General features: G+C 31.1%; 1 protein-coding gene across 4 annotated transcripts in view; it reads left to right on the forward strand.

Moving 5' to 3' along the window:
* LOC126735866 (phospholipid-transporting ATPase ABCA3-like) overlaps positions 1–18448 on the forward strand; it is a 47479-nt gene that overhangs the window by 9996 nt on the left and 19035 nt on the right. For 3 of the 4 annotated variants that reach the window (XM_050439960.1, XM_050439957.1, XM_050439959.1), the window contains exons 5-17: positions 1938–2178; positions 2238–2408; positions 2466–2644; positions 3265–3493; positions 3552–3703; positions 3812–3967; positions 4105–4315; positions 8282–8561; positions 8615–8694; positions 8792–8809; positions 9273–9358; positions 13115–13343; positions 15572–16084. In XM_050439960.1, coding sequence (XP_050295917.1) covers positions 1938–2178; positions 2238–2408; positions 2466–2644; positions 3265–3493; positions 3552–3703; positions 3812–3967; positions 4105–4315; positions 8282–8561; positions 8615–8694; positions 8792–8809; positions 9273–9358; positions 13115–13343; positions 15572–16084 — 2545 coding nt within the window. The remainder of the gene's footprint in view (positions 1–1937; positions 2179–2237; positions 2409–2465; positions 2645–3264; positions 3494–3551; positions 3704–3811; positions 3968–4104; positions 4316–8281; positions 8562–8614; positions 8695–8791; positions 8810–9272; positions 9359–13114; positions 13344–15571; positions 16085–18448) is intronic. The other variant, XM_050439958.1, reaches the window with a different exon arrangement.

Here is an 18448-nt window from a genome sequence, read left to right on the forward strand (position 1 = left end):
TTTCCCTTGTTTCAATTATCGGTATTTGAGGTTTTAATTACGAATCAGATTAAGAATTATTTTGAACTTGATTTGTTATTTTATGTGATGTAACGTGCTCGTAGAAACGAATATTATTAATATTAAATTTGCCGGTATACCAGCTCAAATGACTTTCCGTGGCGCTAAAAATATTGCAAATTTGTTTGGTCAATATTTTTGTTCTGTTTTCTCAACTGACCTAACTCTTGAGAAAAATGAGGTATGCTCCAAGGACTTTTTTTTTCTTATAGAGCTTTCATAGAAACGAAGATCTAAATGCTAATTAAAATGCTAATAAAAAGGCAACAGATCTGTTCGTCCTGATGGGGTTCCAGGATATATTATTAAAGGTTGTGGTGAGTTCTTTGTAAAGCTTTTTTTGCACATCTTTAACCTTGGTTTACAAACTTCAGTCTATTCTAAGGTTTGCCTTAAAAGTAAGGTCATTCCAATAATAAAGAGAGGAGACTGGAATAAAGTGATAAATTATCGACCTCTTATTATTTTAAACTCTGAGTCTAAAGTTTTTGAAATTATCTTATTTGATCGATTATATGATGAGGTAAAGTATAGTTTATCCGAATATCAACATGTTTTTTTACCGAAAGAATCTTAGATATGGAAAATGATTTTGATAAAGTCATACGTAAAATTCTCTCCTTAAACGAAATGGGACAAATATTTTAATTAAATTAATTATCTCCTATTTAAATGACAGGCAGCAATATATTGGAGTCATGGGTGCTAATGTTCATACTAGCTCCACTGGAGTTCCCCAAAGCTCCAATTTGAGACCTATGCTATTTTTAATTGCTATAAATGCAAGGTATATAATAATAGGTAATTCAAAGACCTTGGTTTAGATCTAATGTTTTGTTGATGACTTTAAAATCTACATGAAAATAAGTTCAATGGAGGATTGTCATAGTTTGCTAAGAAATTTATAAAGATTTGTAAGCTGGTGTAATTTGAATAATTTTATTTCTTAATCAAAATGTAATCAGTTATACTTGCAGTATTAATGGTTCACATGTTCAGGATTGTAAGCCTGAGAAAGTCCTGGATGTCATAGTAGACTGTAAACTGGCATTAACAGAAAACATACTTGAGTTGCTTAATAAAGCATATAAGAAAATGGGATTTATTATCAGATTCACTAGCGGTTTTAGCATTGACTGTTGTCTGAGATTGTTTGACAGTTTGGTATTTCCTGTGCTGGAGCAGGATTGCATTATATCGTCTTTACAATATAAAATATGAAGTAAAACTATAGAACTTATGCAACGTAAATTCCTGAAATGCATGTCTTTCAAAAAGCATTTTTATTATCCGAATCAAGGCTATAATCACTTATTCTGATTGCAGGAATTTAAAAGGCTTTCCTTGGAAAATCATCACCAAGATTATAACCAATAAAATTAATTCTTTAGAAATACTTTCAATGCTTCTATTCTTTGTTTTAATACTGGCAGCACTAGACAAGAAAAAGAAAGATTTTTAACCTATAAAATGCGCAACTTTTTTAATATTCATGCTAGTGACTTATACTTAGATTTAATTAGCTTCATAAAAATTGTAAATGATACATTGTTTGCTTCTCAGATGCAAGTATTGGAGGTATAGTTTGCATTAATTTTTTTTTGCAAGATAATTGGGATGTTTTGGTTGGTTGTGTATGTCATGTTTTTTTGTATAGTTCTTAAATTTTTAGTATTATTACAATTGCAATATAAATTATTAAAATTGTTTTTGTAATAAGCTTTTTCGTAGCTCATACATTATGAATAAATAAATATATTTTATTCGTCATGAGGAATTCTTCAATGCTATTTTTTAAATCCTTTCTTAAATTACATTATTAGTTCTATTAATGTAAATTGAAAAATTGATCCTTATTATAACTGTTTTTATTGCAGGAACTAATGCGGATGGTAGGTATGAAACCGTGGATGATCTTACTAGGATGGTTTATCTACAGCATTCTCCCCATGATGTTGTCAGTAATTATAATCGTCATCATTCTCAAAGTAGACCTTTTTGATGCCGGTTACCCACCCATAGAATATTCGAATGCCGGGGTGCTGTTTCTGTTTCTTTTTCTCTACTGCGCCGCCTTGACCGCTTTCTGTTTTTTCCTTAGCACATTTTTTAACAGACGTAAGTTAATCGTTTAAATTGTTAACCATTTTTTTGCATGTTTTTGTTTGATATTTCAGCCAATATTGCTACAGTAGTTGGGCTATTGATATCCATTCTATCCTACGTTCTTCCCGCACAACTGCTGGAGGGCAAACGGGTGCCTTATGCGGTCAGTTTGTTGTTACTCCTGTTTCCGAATATGGGATTACATTTTGGCTATACCGCTATTTCGCAATATGAAATCAGAAGTAAATAGTTGGTTTTTTTTTGTGTGAACAATAAATTATTATTATTTTTTGTTTTAGACATTGGAGTTCATTTTTCCAACTGGTGGTCCTCGGGTGCTAAAGGGGAAAATGATATAAGCATGTTTATCGTTTGTGTTATGCTTGTTTTTGACTGTTTGCTGTTTATTCTGGTTGCTTTGTATACTTTCGATACAAGCGGCGGTTCGATATTTTCACCGTTTAGGAAAATTGTTACAGTAAGTATTTTTTTTTACAGAAAGCCTAAATTTCCATTTATTGACACGCAATAGATAGACTTTGCCAATTTATGCAGATTTTACCCAAATTTCTATGGAGTCTTGCCTCTACTATCAGCCAAATGCATTGAGTCTTTAAAGATTCTGTAGAAATATAACATACTCATAGTATTATATAAAATTTAATAAAATCTTGATCAATTTGAATGGTTTTAGTAGGAATCCACATAGGTTGAAATTCTAATAACGAAAATCAAATTTGAAACATCTTGTGTATATCTTTTTATATTATAATATTTGGTTTATTTGCAGATCAAAAACAATATTGTAATATTACAAGAAAAACCTACAAAGAGGCATTTAAGTCAGTTAATATGAAGTTTAACTCTATAAGTTACTTAACCTAATGCAGCTATAGACAAGAATACAAATTCATCGTTGAAAACTAAAAAAAAATATTTCATTGCAAATATGCAACAATATATAAAACATTTACTAGAACCCACTGCAAAACAGATTTTTTAAAATCTCCGTTTAATAGTATCATATTGATGGCCATTACAAACTTTACAAGATAAATAATAACGAATACACTTAGTCATTTATAATTTTCCCAATAGTTTATCACAAGACGTAACAGCGTAGACCACTCAAGCGAAGACGTGGAATCGATGAATTTAAAAGAAAAAGACAGCTACACTACCGCTATAGAACTGATTCATTTAACTAAAGTTTACAGAGGAAATCCCGTGGTCAAGGATTTAAGTATCGGCATTCCCGAAAAAGAAATCACCATTTTACTGGGTCATAATGGGGCTGGAAAGTCCACTACAATGGGCATGATAACAGGCGAGTACCTGTAAGGTTAAAAAAAAACGATATTTTTAAATGTACTTCTCTTTGTCAGGCATGATTAGAAGAACGCGAGGGCAGATAAAAATCAACGGTAAAGAAATTCATTCGATTAGCGACCTGGCTGAGCCTATCGGACTTTGTACTCAGCATAACCTGTTTTTCCCGGACTTGACTGTTACGGAACATATGATATTTTTTGCTTTAGTAAGTTCAGAATCTTCTGTAATTTTTGTTTGGTAATTTAACACTTCAAGAAGAAGCTAATCCACCTTTTTGTACACTTAACTGTGTTATAACTTAAACATTTTATAGTTAAAGGGAAAGACATTTAGGGAGGCAAAAGCCGAAACAAATTTTTTATTGGACAAGATGAACTTGACGGATAAACATAATGAAATGGCCGAGGCGCTCTCTGGTGGTATGAAAAGGAAACTCTGTTTGGGAATGGCTGTTGTTGGCGGATCTAAGGTATGTGTTAAAACAAATGTCCGTTAATTAATATTTAAATTTAATGTACCACTTAATATTATAGTTTAATCAATAAAGCTACTTCTAAAAATATTGGATTCCATAAAAAATATACAACTACTATTTTTCGTTACTAGATCTTAATTCTGGATGAACCGTCTTCCGGAATGGATCCACAATCCCGCAGAGAAATGTGGGATCTTTTGTTAGAGTGGCGACGTGAAAAAACGATCCTTATCACCACCCATTTTATGGAAGAAGCAGATGCCCTTGGAGATAGAATTGCGATCATGAACGGCGGACGTTTAATGTGTTTCGACCGGCCTATGAGCTTGAAAAAACTTTATGGTAAGTGAACATTTGTTTGAAGGGTCGGAAAAAATGTATATTGATAACATAATATTTTTTTTTTTGAAATATGAAAGATTGCGCTCTTTTTTTGAAATATGAAAGATGCGCTCTAATTCCACTCTCGTTTGTTCGTTGGTCGTACACCCATCGGAGATTATGGTGGCATCATGTAGTAAATCCATCAATTGATTGCCTTCAGGATTCTCTATCTTGGGCGTGGTGTATTACATCTTCCAGGCTCTCTTCTATCAGATTTTTCATTTGGCTTACCCACTGACGGTGGAAGTCCTCTCGGCCTTCGTCCTTTGTATTTTTCCTTCTAGGATCAACTTCTTTATTGCCTCTGGTCTCCTGGAAATGTGTCCAAAGTATTTAACATACTGCCGTTTGTCATATGTAGATAGTATAGTTTTGATTCGCAATTGTCTCGGAATTGATTCGTTGGGGCGGTGTGCTGTCCATTGGGACATTGTTCTATAGCATCACATTTCTAGAGCGTTAATTCTGTGACCGTCTACCATTTTCATTGTTCACGTCTCAGCAATGGGCATGTCCATGTTATTTATAAAATTTTTACAAACCAACAGTTTTTACATACATTTAATTTAGCGGCAAAATTTAGCTTCTTTAAATAATTAAACCGTGAAAAACTGCTTACCTTTATTTAACAAAAACCTATAAAATCTACTCTTGGGTTACAAATATTGGTTGAAGAACTCATTTGCTGGCCGCATCCTATACAGTAATACTATACTTTAATACACACTCCTAGTAAATTAGTTTCTTCGATGCCAAAATACCCATGCAACAGAAATTCAAAGGCAAGTTAAAGAGAAAACGACAATGCTTCACCATTTTCCCACTTGGAAACGCAATACGCTGCACATCTCGACCTTCACTAAATTCAATTTGAGTCGACCTGTAGTTAGTAAAGGGGAATAAGAGAAACTCTTTAGTTCTCTTTTTAACTTATAACTTAAACTTAACTTGTTACAACTGAATACATTTCCGCACCCAAGACAAATAAATACAAATACAAATACAAAATCGTTTATTTGTCAAAATAAGAAAAAAAAATAGATTTTATGAAAAAAAAAAGTATGACAAAAAGGACAGTTCATCGATTATAAAAAACCGCTTCACATGCTCCTTATAAAGGAGAGCATATGTGAACTATCCTATACATAACAAACAAAACAGCTAAAAATTTCTAAATAATTCCATATAAAAACTAAACTAAAAAAAAGAATCAATGCATGACAGATGCAAGCACTATCATTAGTATTTAGTCTATGAAAGAATTTAAAACTACTACAAGAAATATAATGTTAAGTTATGAAAAAAAAACAAAAAATTAGCAGATAGGGAGGCAGAAGCGAGGGGCGACAGTAAGGGCAGCCTGGCCGCGGGAAAAGCGAGAAAAAAAAGATTATTATAATATAATATGATATGACGCTGAAGTCAGTATGTTGTATTATTAATGACATGTTTGATTTCCTAAGCTTGAGAACCTTGTTCATAGAGTAACTTTAATCTGATATGCTTTGAAAAACCCTTCTTGCTACGTGTTTTGATCTGTTCCGGACAGTTGGAGAATGAGCGTTGAAATGATGCCGTATGATGCTGAGGGATTACAAATTTGTGATTAAACCTAGTGTTGCGAATATGACTGGCAGGCCTTTAAACATTTCTTAAATAGGTAGGCTTATTATTATTTATAATGCGGTAAATAAAATTATACATATAAAGTTTTCTCCGGTTTTCCATATTTAAAATATTTACACTATTTATATGTGGTGTAATGTGTTCTCTAAAATTTATATTAAAAAAAAGTCTTAGACAGGTATTTTGTACCTTTTGTATCATTCTTTTTACGTGTGACGGTAAGTAATTATTGTATACAGTGTCACCATAATCAAAAAGAGACAGAACTGGAATTTTATTACCTGAAATGCTAATATCTAAATTATGTTCAACATCTCTTCTGATGTTTTTACTTCCTAGCACTATAACTTGCGTTTTCGCGGAATTTAATTTAAGATTGTGGTTTCTTGCGAAGGTTTCAATGCTTTTTAGATCGGATATGATAGTTTTAGGTCGTTTCAATATTTTCTTTATTTATTGGTATATAGATTTTCGAATCGTCAGCAAATTGTTGCAAAGTGGCATGTTTGACTACCTTATACATATCCGCAACATAAATTGAGAATAATAAACGTGAAATGACTGAGCCTTGTGGCACCCCGCAAGAGATTGCCTGAAACTCATTGGGATATTCTTCTATAGCATCACATTTCTAGAGCGTTAATTCTGTGACCGTCTACCATTTTCATTGTTCACGTCTCAGCAATGGGCATGGGGAAAATCAGTCCAGTCATATAAGTCTGAGTTTGTTAATTGTGATGGAGGTGCCCTTCTTGATAGAAGTGAGTCTTGCTGTTGAGTTTCGTTCTATGGCGATACGCCTACGGATTTAAGTATATTGAGAATAATAAGTAATTGAGAATAATAAACGTGAAATGACTGAGCCTTGTGGCACCCCGCAAGAGATTACCTGAAACTCATTGGGATATTCTTCTATAGCATCACATTTCTAGAGCGTTAATTCTGTGACCGTCTACCATTTTCATTGTTCACGTCTCAGCAATGGGCATGGGGAAAATCAGTCCAGTCATTATAAGTCTGAGTTTGTTAATTGTGATGGAGGTGCCCTTCTTGATAGAAGTGAGTCTTGCTGTTGAGTTTCGTTCTATGGCGATACGCCTACGGATTTAAGTATATTGAGAATAATAAGTAATTGAGAATAATAAACGTGAAATGACTGAGCCTTGTGGCACCCCGCAAGAGATTGCCTGAAACTCTGAGTACCTCGTGATGCCCGCCCCTCCGGGAATGGCCACTTGACACTCTCGACTGTTAAAATAATTAAAAAATTGTACAGTGTTCGCTGAGAGGCCAAAATAGTGCAATTTTGCTAGTAACAAGTCGTGATTTACCGTGTCAAAGGCCTTACCAAAGTCTTCATTAACCTGACCGGTAGATTTTAGCATTGAACAGTGCTCTGGAATGAGGATTTTTTTTGTTGATCTCAAGTTGATTGAATATTGCAGATATGTTTCCATATTCTCGTAGAGACATATGAGTATTTAATTTAAAGTTTTCTAAATATACATACAAATATTTAACAATATCTACTAGCATATTATGTATGGTATAAAATCTCACTACCTATGCAAAAAGACTACAGGAGTGTAAAATGGCAATTAAGTTTACTAAGGAACATAATCTGTACTGATGCCTAAGGACCAATTTCCGATTTTATTACTCTATACTAAACCATGGTTATTTTCGCTATAACTTGAGCTGTACTTGTCCAGTTTTACGCATTGATGGTGAGATCTACTCATCTCATTGAGAAGTACTACTTAATACCTCTCAATTCATATTTCAATAAAATATCTCAAGCAGTAAGTATGTATTTGATAATGTAACTTAGTAAAAGTATACTTATTAAAGTATTACATAACTAAGCATCATATCTCTTAATAAGAATACACTATTTTAGCATACCCTGTAAATGTAAGGGAGATTTCTGTCAATCTTCAAAAACTAAACATGGATTAAGACAGTCCATGTCTTCTTTTCTTTGTATATTAAATGTCTGAGCAAAAAATTTGTGACTTCTTTTACGATATGCTGATATGATATCGCTACAGTAATTGAGTAAAGGTCGAAACTAAATTCACTTCTATTATGCCAGTATACCATACATTATAATCAGGAAACTTTAACACGCATATTTATACTTATACACACAATGAAGCCAAATTAATTACTTAAATAGTATATACTTGAATACCCTGTGCATAACATACCATTAACGATTGCAACCATTGAACATTTGCAACCATTGAACATTTTTAATTATTTATTCATATCTAAATTCATTTAATAAAATTTCAGATACCGGCTATAACCTAGTCCTCCTGATCGAAAAAGACGATCAACTAAACATCGACGATACAATCCTAAAATTAAAAGAAATCATAAAAACGTTTGTGAGTAACGTGAAACTAAAGGGGGTAAATGGCAACGAAGTGGAATTCTTACTACCGTTCGGTGACAATGACAGTTATATAAAGAATTACATTGAAATGTTCGAGTATCTTGAAAACTACAGGAAGGAGTTGCATGTTGAAAATATTTCGTTTACTCATACTACATTGGAGGATGTGTTTTTAAAGTAGGTTAAAAATGACAAAAAAAAAACGCAATTTTATTTGAAATTTTTCGCAGTGCAAGGATCCAAAACGAAATTGAAAATGGTAGCGAGGAAAACACCGAACCTGATGGAATCGAATCAATTAAATCAGATGGTAAGTTAAAGTAAACTAATTTAGTTAAACCCAATTAAATGTCGGATGAAGTTTTAAGGTTTTATTTAATTGTAATACTTGTTTTATTCTTGTTTAGGATGTGGACAAGTGAGAGGTAAAAATACAATTTATTTTTTCTAATTTCACTTTACTTTGTCTCTTCACTAAAGGCCCATTTGCGATTCAGTAGGGATTTTTTTTAATCAAACTTATATTTATTCCAAATTTTTTACCCATTTTTTTTAATAATCCTTAAATTGATTCGACATGTGAAAATTAACTACTTTTAAACAATTTTAAGATAAAATAACGTTACCTCATGGGCCCTTGCTACTCTATTAAGCACCTTTAGACTGTTTCTTAGACGAATTCATAATAATCACCGTTTAAAGAATATTTTTAACAGGTAAAAATCTAAATTAAAATTTCCTTTACTTTCCGACTTACCAGGTGAAAGCTAAAAATTTCTCAAAACTCTTCTATTAATCACATAAAGTACGATGTACTTTTGCGATTATATCTCTTAATTTCTTGTCATTCAAAAGTCATCAAAAAAAAATATTTCAATTTTCTTTCAGATACAGATTACTATCTAACCAGCCACGCTCTACTATACAAACGATTTAGATGCTTTTTGAGAAATTTATTATCATTTTCAGTTGCGGTAAGTAATGGCATGTATAGTACATTAATAAAGTGCCTTTTGCTACAAAAACATAATTAATTTCAGACGATATCTGCGTTTCTCAATTTCAAAAACTAACTCCTAAACAGCTTCATAAAATTTTACAACATTTAATTTGAAGCAATAGATATTCAATTCTCTAATCAAGTAAGATATTGCAAATTTTTGTTTTTTTTTTAAATTTAGTTTCTATCAAATTTTGAATAACCTTATTGTATCTAGGTACTGCTGGAATTTATAACTGAGGACATGCATTTTTTTAAAATCTTTTAATTTTACTAAAAAACCGACTGCTGAACAGAAGCCTAGTTTAAACTCTAGTAAAACATAATTATTATGCATTAGCACCAAAATGAAAACAAATTTTAGTAAAAATAATGTACAATTAACAATAAATAACTAAACTTTCAGATTCACATCTAGTAAAAAAAATGTAATGATAGATTAAAAAAAAATAAAAGACTGCTCTTATTTTAAACAAATGTAAATATACTAAAATTACATTTGCACATAGGGGATGATTAGTTTAAAGCTACTCTTGAACTCTTAATTCTATTTTAAAGGAAACGAGATACAAATAATACTTATAAGCTGTAAACATCTTTGCTATAAACATTTCTGTAATTAAAATTGCTAATTGTAATTAAAACATGATCAAACCTTCTCAAACTGAAAAAAAGGACGACATGTATTTCGTATCAGCTTTAATCTTTGCTGTGACATTTTATCTAAATACAGTATAATTCCTCTTAACCGGCTTCGCATTAACCGGTCGACGGATTAACCGGCCTGTTTACAACAGCCGAACGCAACGCAATATTTTCCAAGAAATTCACCGGCGAGGCGATTCGGCTGGGATTTCGGATTTCGGATAAGATCCCTGTGAACTAAAAAAGGATTATTTTGTCGTTTTGATCAGTTTGGTTTGTTCTTGCTGTGGGTACGTACAAAACATAACTATTTCCTTATCAATGTGTGCAAAGCGCAAAAGAATTGTGGTTTCGATGGATACACGTTTAAAAGTGTTAAAGCGGATTGATAATGGTGAATCTGTGGCGAAAATCTGTGCAGAATTTAATGTTGGAAAAAGCACTGTAAATGACTGGCGAAGAGATAGGCATTCGATTGAGGAGTTTTGTTCGAAAATGGAATCTGATAAGAATCTGGGCAGCGGTTGTACGAGAAAAAAACCGATTTGCGAGGTCGTCGATGAAGCTTTGTGGATCTGGTTTCTTCAGGAACGTCGAAGAGGTACACCGATTGGCGGCCCAATTTTGAAAGAAAAAGCTCTGGCTATCCACCAGCAGATTAATAATGGAGGCGAATTTGTGGCAAGTGATGGTTGGCTTAATCGATGGAAAAAGCGACACGGAATTAATTTCGCACATGTAAATGGAGAAAAACTGTCTGCTAATACTTCAGGTGCGACAGAATTCAAGACTAAGTTTGGTGAAATGGTTAAAACAGAGGAATTATCTCCAGAACAAGTTTATAGTATGAACGATAGTATTAAACGATAGTATTAAAATGTTACCAGAAAAAACTCTAGGCAGTCAACAGTCTGCCTCTGGCTTTAAAAAGAACAAAGAACCTATTACAGTGGCCGTTTGTTCGAATGCAGCGGGAACTCATAAAATTCCTCTTTTCGTTATTGGCAAGTCTGCTAAACCACGGGCATTCAAAAACTTGAATCCATCGTCCCTTCCGGTCTATTATAAGTCACAAAAATCAGCGTGGATGAATTCAGACCTGTTTAAAGAGAGGCTTAATTTAGAGTTTGTTCCAAGAGTTAAAATACATTTAAAAATTGTTAACTTGCCTATCAAAGCAGTTCTAGTGTTAGATAATGCTCCAACCCATCCTCATGACTGCGATGTAGATGACATAAAATTAGTTTATCTTCCTCCTAATGTGACAAGCTTAGTGCAACCAATGGACCAAGGAGTGATCGAAAGCTTAAAAAGACGATACAGGCGTAAACTTGTTTGTGAAATTCTGCAACACTCGGAGAGTGAAGACAAAGGTCTTTTAGAAGTCATCAAAAAGATCAATATCAAGGACGTTATCTATATGTTAGCTACAGCATTTCAAGAAATGCCTTCTTCAACGTTTATTAAAACTTGGAGAAAACTTTGGCCAGATGTTGAGAATCTAGTTGCGATCTCGAATATTGCAGGGACTGAAGAAGAAGAAACAAAGTTAACGGGTAACGAAGCATTGCAACCAGAAGATGTGGAAAATTGGATGATAAGTTGTGACGATCACCTTGAAAATGAATTTTTCAATGATGAAGAAATCATAGATTTAGCAACCAAAGAACCAGAGGAATATGATGAGAGTAGTGACATTGAATTCCTCTTCAATTCGATTTCTCATGAAGAAGCCAAAAATGTAATGGAACTTGCATTAAAAACATTGAGCAGCAACATGAGTCAACAGCATTAGACATTTTGGTGATTAGAAAATGGAGGGATATCGCATTCAGAAATTCACTGAAGGAAATGAGAAAAAACAGAAGAAAATCACATACTTTTTTAAAAAATAATTACATATTAAACTTACATACATATGTATATTTGTTGATGTAGCACCTTCATATATGTAAATATGAAATACATAACTATATAAAGAATATTTCTCCATTATTTTATATTTATTTTATGTTCATATATATGTGTAATACTCTCTTCAATATATATACATATGTACATAACATAGATAATGAACATAATATAATATGTATTATGTACACATATATAAGTACACTTCGGATTAACCGGCCAAAACGGCAACCGGCCAGGTATGCAGTCCCGAGGTGACCGGTTAAGAGGAATTCTACTGTAGGTATAATAGACGATTAGAAAATCATTGATTACTGAGAAGAATAAAGATTCTGCAACTTTTCCTTGTCTCTTTTATATTTGGGCATAGCTTTATCCCTTAATATGGATAAATTTTATTAGGTTAATTTAAAATCAATCTTGATAAAGAATCAAGATTCAAAGAATTAAAAGGCATGAATCTACTGGGCATAATATGGAAAACTGAAAAAAACTATGTCTTTCCAATGTTGTGCAAAACAAGTTTTCCTCTCTGAAAAAATCTGCCCAGGGGTTGCAAAATAGACGAAATAAAGAATGAGTTCTGGTAACGCCCCACTAAACTTCTATGCATAAAATATTCTTTTTATACAATGCTATTTATAGTTTTATATCTGACAATTTTAAGGTATTTAATACTAGTAAAACGAAATGCATCAATTTTTAATAATTTTATTATTCTCAGTTGTTTTTTAATCTGTATGTTCCAATTATTATTATTAAATTTAAGGGAATTTTTTTAAATGTATGCAGTTATAATGCCAAACAATTCACCTACTGGACTAGAATAGATGTACTTTTTATAATCTGCTTAAATATTACTTCGACTTAGTTTCGTTTATATTATTTTTTCACCGTCATGTCATAAAACGTATATGAAATTAATTAAATATTTTAATAAAGAGTATTTTGTTCAACAGTGATTATCCTGGTTAAGTAAAAATAGCCATTTGCCTAGACTTAAACCTTTAAACATATTCTTACTATTACTCTAGCCTCTTATTAGTTAAAATACATCCTAAACTGGCGATACAGTTATGAGTTACAAAAACTGTATCAAATTCTGTGATATTACTGTATAATACTGTATCAATATCTGTCTGTACATAAAAACGTATATTTTATCCTTTTTCAGGCCGTTATAGCAATTTTCTTGCTGGTCCTATGCATATTGCTAAGCATGAAAAACTCTACTTTCATGACACCAGGCGGACAGGCTTTGAAAGTATCTTTGAACTTTTATGGGCGAACCAAGGTGTTCTATAATGCGACCGAGAATCCGAACGCTCAATCAATAATGCGGTATTACCTAGATGCCGTTAGTAAGGAAAATGACTATGAAGAAGTGTCAGATGTGGGCAAAGGTAAGAAAACATTGAATTTTTAAAATTTTGTTCAATCTTTAGTCAATAATATGTGAATCCCCTGCACTTATTAATTAAAATATAGAGATATATGTTTCGAGATATTGCAAGCCAACTAAATCTTGGGGTCACTATAGGAAGGGATGTAAATAAAGTCTGGTTAAGTTTACATATAAGCCAGTTTTATCTTTTTTACTTTATTGTTAATAAAAAGTCCTTTCTTTTTTCTATCCTGAATACTATCAGTATTCAGGTTTTATTTAATTGAATTTATTTATTTAATTGAATAGTTATGGTTAAAATGATTTAAATGGTCAAAACATGCAGGTTTTTTATTTTCAAAAGTAATTAAGAAATAAGCAGTTATTGAAAATATATATAAGAAATACTTACTGGTATACTACTAGAAATAAGTAGTTTCAGAAATGCCTAGAATTCTAGTATTTATTATTTTATAAGATTGGGAAAAAATAAATTATAAAAAAGCGTTAAATAATCTGAAATGTGCATATATTTTGTGCATTTTTCAGTACCAGAGTATAAATTTGTAAATGACTGCTAAAAAAATATTTAAAATATTCAGCTTTTTGGGTAAAAATATATTATCTTTAATTAGTGGATAGTTAGACTTTAAATCAAAAATCGTCTTAAAAAAATTAACTGTCTAGAAGAGAATACGCAAAATAATTAAAAAACTATTTTAAATGTCTTATTGATCTATAGCTAAATGATAAATGATTGAAAGAAAATTAAATTATGTTTATATGTTGGCTTTATACTTTAACTAATAATAATATTAATAATAATAATAATAATAAGAAAAAGAATACGTTTGTTTCCAAAATTCCAAATACAATAAAACTAGTTTACACAAATAGGGAAAATAAATGAGATGCATAGAAACCACAAAAACTGGCAACTTGATAATGCTTATATTTCTAACGGGGAAAATGACAGACCCGTTTTTCTAGTTATAGTTTAAGGTATATCTTGTTAAATATCATAATTAAATACAACAATAATACATTTCGTTGTAACAAAACATTCAATAACTCTAATAAAAATTAAATACAAAATATAAGATATTGGTCAATAAATACTAAAAAACTAATAAAACAGAGAAAAACAAAAAAAAGTCTTTTATGGGCCCTGGTATAATATTATGTAATTTTGGTACTTATTATTTAAAATATTTTTGAACAATACTTTTGCTAACTGCCTGTAAAGAACAAAAAATTATTTCACTTTAAAACATCTCTGATTTTTAGCAAAAAAAAACTTAAACCACAAAGGAAATTACTTCTAAAAATATTAAGCATCTAGAAGAAAATGAAAAATACTTAAAATAATTTAAAAACTATATCAAACAACTGTATATTTTAAATAAAGAATCGTTATTTTTTTTTATCGAAAAATATGTTAAAGCTATTTGGAAAAAACATACTTTGAAATAATAAAATAATATAATAACTGGTTTGTTTAAAAAATATATTTCTTAGTCAAAAAACCTACGAAAGAGAGTAAGGATTTTTTTTTATAAATTCTTTAATTATAAACTTGACTAGCCTACAACAATATTCATAGTTTGTTAATTCAATAATTCCTTAACAGTGCCTGAAGAACTCTAGCTTTGAGGATATTATTAAAACTACAAATATATACTGGATCTAACAATGTTGGGTTTTATATGCATATTTTATATTTATGGCTAAATTTGATTTTATTTTTAGATGATTAAACTTATATTTGGTTGACGTTTCGATATCTATTTTCAACATTAGGACTATATAAAACAGATATAGTCCAGAGACATATTTATTTTATTTATTTAGAATCCTGTCAATACAAATGTACATACAAAATTGTAATCAAATAAAATTATATTTGTAAATAGGAAAGGTAGCATACACCTAGGAAAACGAAATCCTGTATGTGTCACTACAATTTAGTACTGAGACAGGAGTAAAAGAAAATTACGCTATATATCTATACAAATATAACATCTATGTATAAGCAGTAACTGATTAACAAAAATCACTTATACAGAAAAAAAACAATAATTCATATATAAATAATCATACATAATATGGGATACGAGAGCTGCAATAATTATACTTAACAATTAATACTTAATATATTTAAATCTGGATAATAATATATTTTAATATATTTTCATCCCATCAGAGTATTTTCTAAAAATCCTTTAAACATTTTTTTTTTCTTTTTAGCTATTATAGTTGAAGGTGTCAACAACCTACCATTCTATCAGCAACACTTAGTCGTAGCGGCAGAACTGACCACTACCAACCAAGACGACTCCATAGAAGCCACGTTGCTCTACAACAATTTCGCCATACACTCCGCACCCATTTCGCTCAATTTAATCACCACGAGTCTCGCAAAGTTCTTATTAGGAGACCAATATTCCATTAGCACCAGTTTTAAATCGTTAGACTTCTTAAGCTCAATGTCCAACGAAGAACTGTCCGGGATGCAAGTGGGACTGCTTTGGTCCGTTATTATGCCCATAGGAGTCTTACTGTTTGTGGGATGTTTCATTTATTTCCCTTACTCGGAATTGTCGACGAGGTTTACGCAGATCCAGTTTATGTGCGGAGTACCACCGTGGGTTTATTGGTTGGTTACGTACGTTAGTGATCTGATCATCTACGTGGTTTTTGTGCTGTTACTGAGCTTAATTAGTATGTTTTGGGTGCCGTTTCAAGGACAAACAGAACTAGGTAAGATTTTGATTTAGTTGCTGTTTAAGATATAGCGCGTGTTAAAAATGTTCCGGACCCCCTTAATAATTCGTGAAAGGGCCCTTTGATCAAAAAGTGTTCCAAATAAAAATTATTGATCTTAAATTGCATTTTTTGAAATGGAATGGTATATTTTATTATGCAATTTCAGATCCCACGCAACAGATTAAAAGATTCAATGGTTTAAAAAATGACTGTAAAATTTATTATAAATAATAACATGCAAATACTAACCCATAAAAAAAGAAACCATACAAAAAAAGTATTTAAGCAACAAATCTATTTAATTAAACGTTGAAAATAGCTCCTTGAATGGTTTGCCAAATTGTAGAAAAAAGCATTTGCTATGTTTTCTAACATGTCGGGAGTTCAATTCATATTCTGCCTTGTAGTAGATTAATATTTTCCGGCTTTGTCGCATACATTTTATTTTTTAAATGCCCTAAGAGAAAGTAGTCTAGGGGTATAAGATCAGGGCTTCTTGCTGGCCATTCAATTTCACCTCTTCTGCCAATCCAAAGATTTGGAAAGGTCTAATCTAAGAATCTTCTTACATTAACTCCAAAAGGAGGAGGAGTGCCACCTTTTTGAAACTATATTTGATGAAAATTAGCATTAGCATGTCTTCTTATTTCTGGTACTATGTGATTTTGCAGCAAATTTTCAGATATCAAGGGCATTTAAATTATCCTCAATAAAAGTGGACTCATTATATTATTGATAAAGTATTTTGTTAAACTATCCGATCTTTTAAGCTAGTTAGAGTAAGCTAAAGCATATGTTACATAAAGTTGTGTTAAAATTTTGCGTAAAATCAGAAAATGCATAAAAAATATACCATTCCATTTAAAGAAGGGTAACTTTGGTCCCTACTACTGTTGTGATGACACTTTCTGATAAAAATGAATTATTAAGGGGGTTCGGAACTTTTTTAACACACGATGTACTTATTAAAACATATATGTCCCTAGAATGTTTAAATGTATGCAAAAACATTATTTTCAAAGGTAGTTTTCTGGATGATTTTGGTTTAGGGGGTTTTTAAACTATTCTATGTATTTATTCAGTTATTAAGTATAATTTAATAACTTTTTTTTAATTCTGGATATCTTGGGTATACAAACATGACTACGCATATGCAGTATTCACTGTAATTATAACTGTTTATGTTTTGCAAATATTACTATACTTTAGGTGATATTAAGAAGGAAAGTTCAAATAAACCTAAACCTTTTTAACTGTTGAGCTGCAGGATGTAAAAGGGTTGGTAATAAAAATTAATTTAAAAAAATTAGTGGCTCACTATTTTTATCTATTCAAAAATTCAATATCATGCCACTGTTGGAAGTAGAAAATTTATTTTTAACCAATAAAGAATGTTTCTATGCCAGGGAGGGTAACCATTAAATTTCAAATGAAAAATCTATAGCAGTCTCAATAAAAATACAAAGATATAACAAATATTTACTAATAATTTATTATATCTTTACTTCAATGGATTTAATATAGTTCTAATCAGATAACAAAACCAAAATCTTTTTGTAACGATATTCGTGAATAAATTACAGTTTTTTATAAATAGATAAAAGATAAACTAGAAAATAAAGAGACAAAATATTTGGCAATATTTATAGGAAATACTACAGGTATAATATGAGTAACAATTCTAAACACTCATCAAATTTATTGGAGCAATAAATGTATTGAAGTGGCCGATCCAAAGTCCAGACTTACGTCCAATCGAGAATTTATAGACAATTCTGAAAATTATAAAATCTAGGATTCCACTGGACCAATACTATATATGCAAGAAAAACTTCCTATCAATATAAGCCAAAATAATTGGAGTCTTTTTTGTCTTTTGGTTCAATAAGGTTAGCATATGACACTTATCAAAAGAATGGTGACCGTTCGATGGAGAAAAAAATATTTAATTGAATATGAACGATGAACTTGAGACAGGTACTCAAGTTCATCTCTGGCTTAGTCGTATTAGCAAAGAAAAAGATGTAGCATGTATGCGGTACAATAGGGAAAATTATTTGTTAAAGAAAAATGAGATACCGTTTTACTAATCTTGAATTTTTTATAAAAATCTAAAAGTGACGAAAAATTAATAAAAAATCATGTGCTAAATTTAAACAAAATTACAATATTACTACTAATTGTCTTTCAAATTGATTTAATTAAGTAACTAATGAATATGTTTATGCTCTATAGCATATTTTGTCAAGAATTCCTCTACCTTTCTTCATAGACAGAAAACTCGATTTGTGTCAAATGCATTTTCTTAGACAAGAATTCCTTATGATATTCTGGAATGGATCCATGCAAAGTAATAAA

Source organism: Anthonomus grandis, chromosome 5 (genome assembly GCF_022605725.1).
Source record: "Anthonomus grandis grandis chromosome 5, icAntGran1.3, whole genome shotgun sequence".
Classification (NCBI taxonomy): domain Eukaryota; kingdom Metazoa; phylum Arthropoda; class Insecta; order Coleoptera; family Curculionidae; genus Anthonomus; species Anthonomus grandis.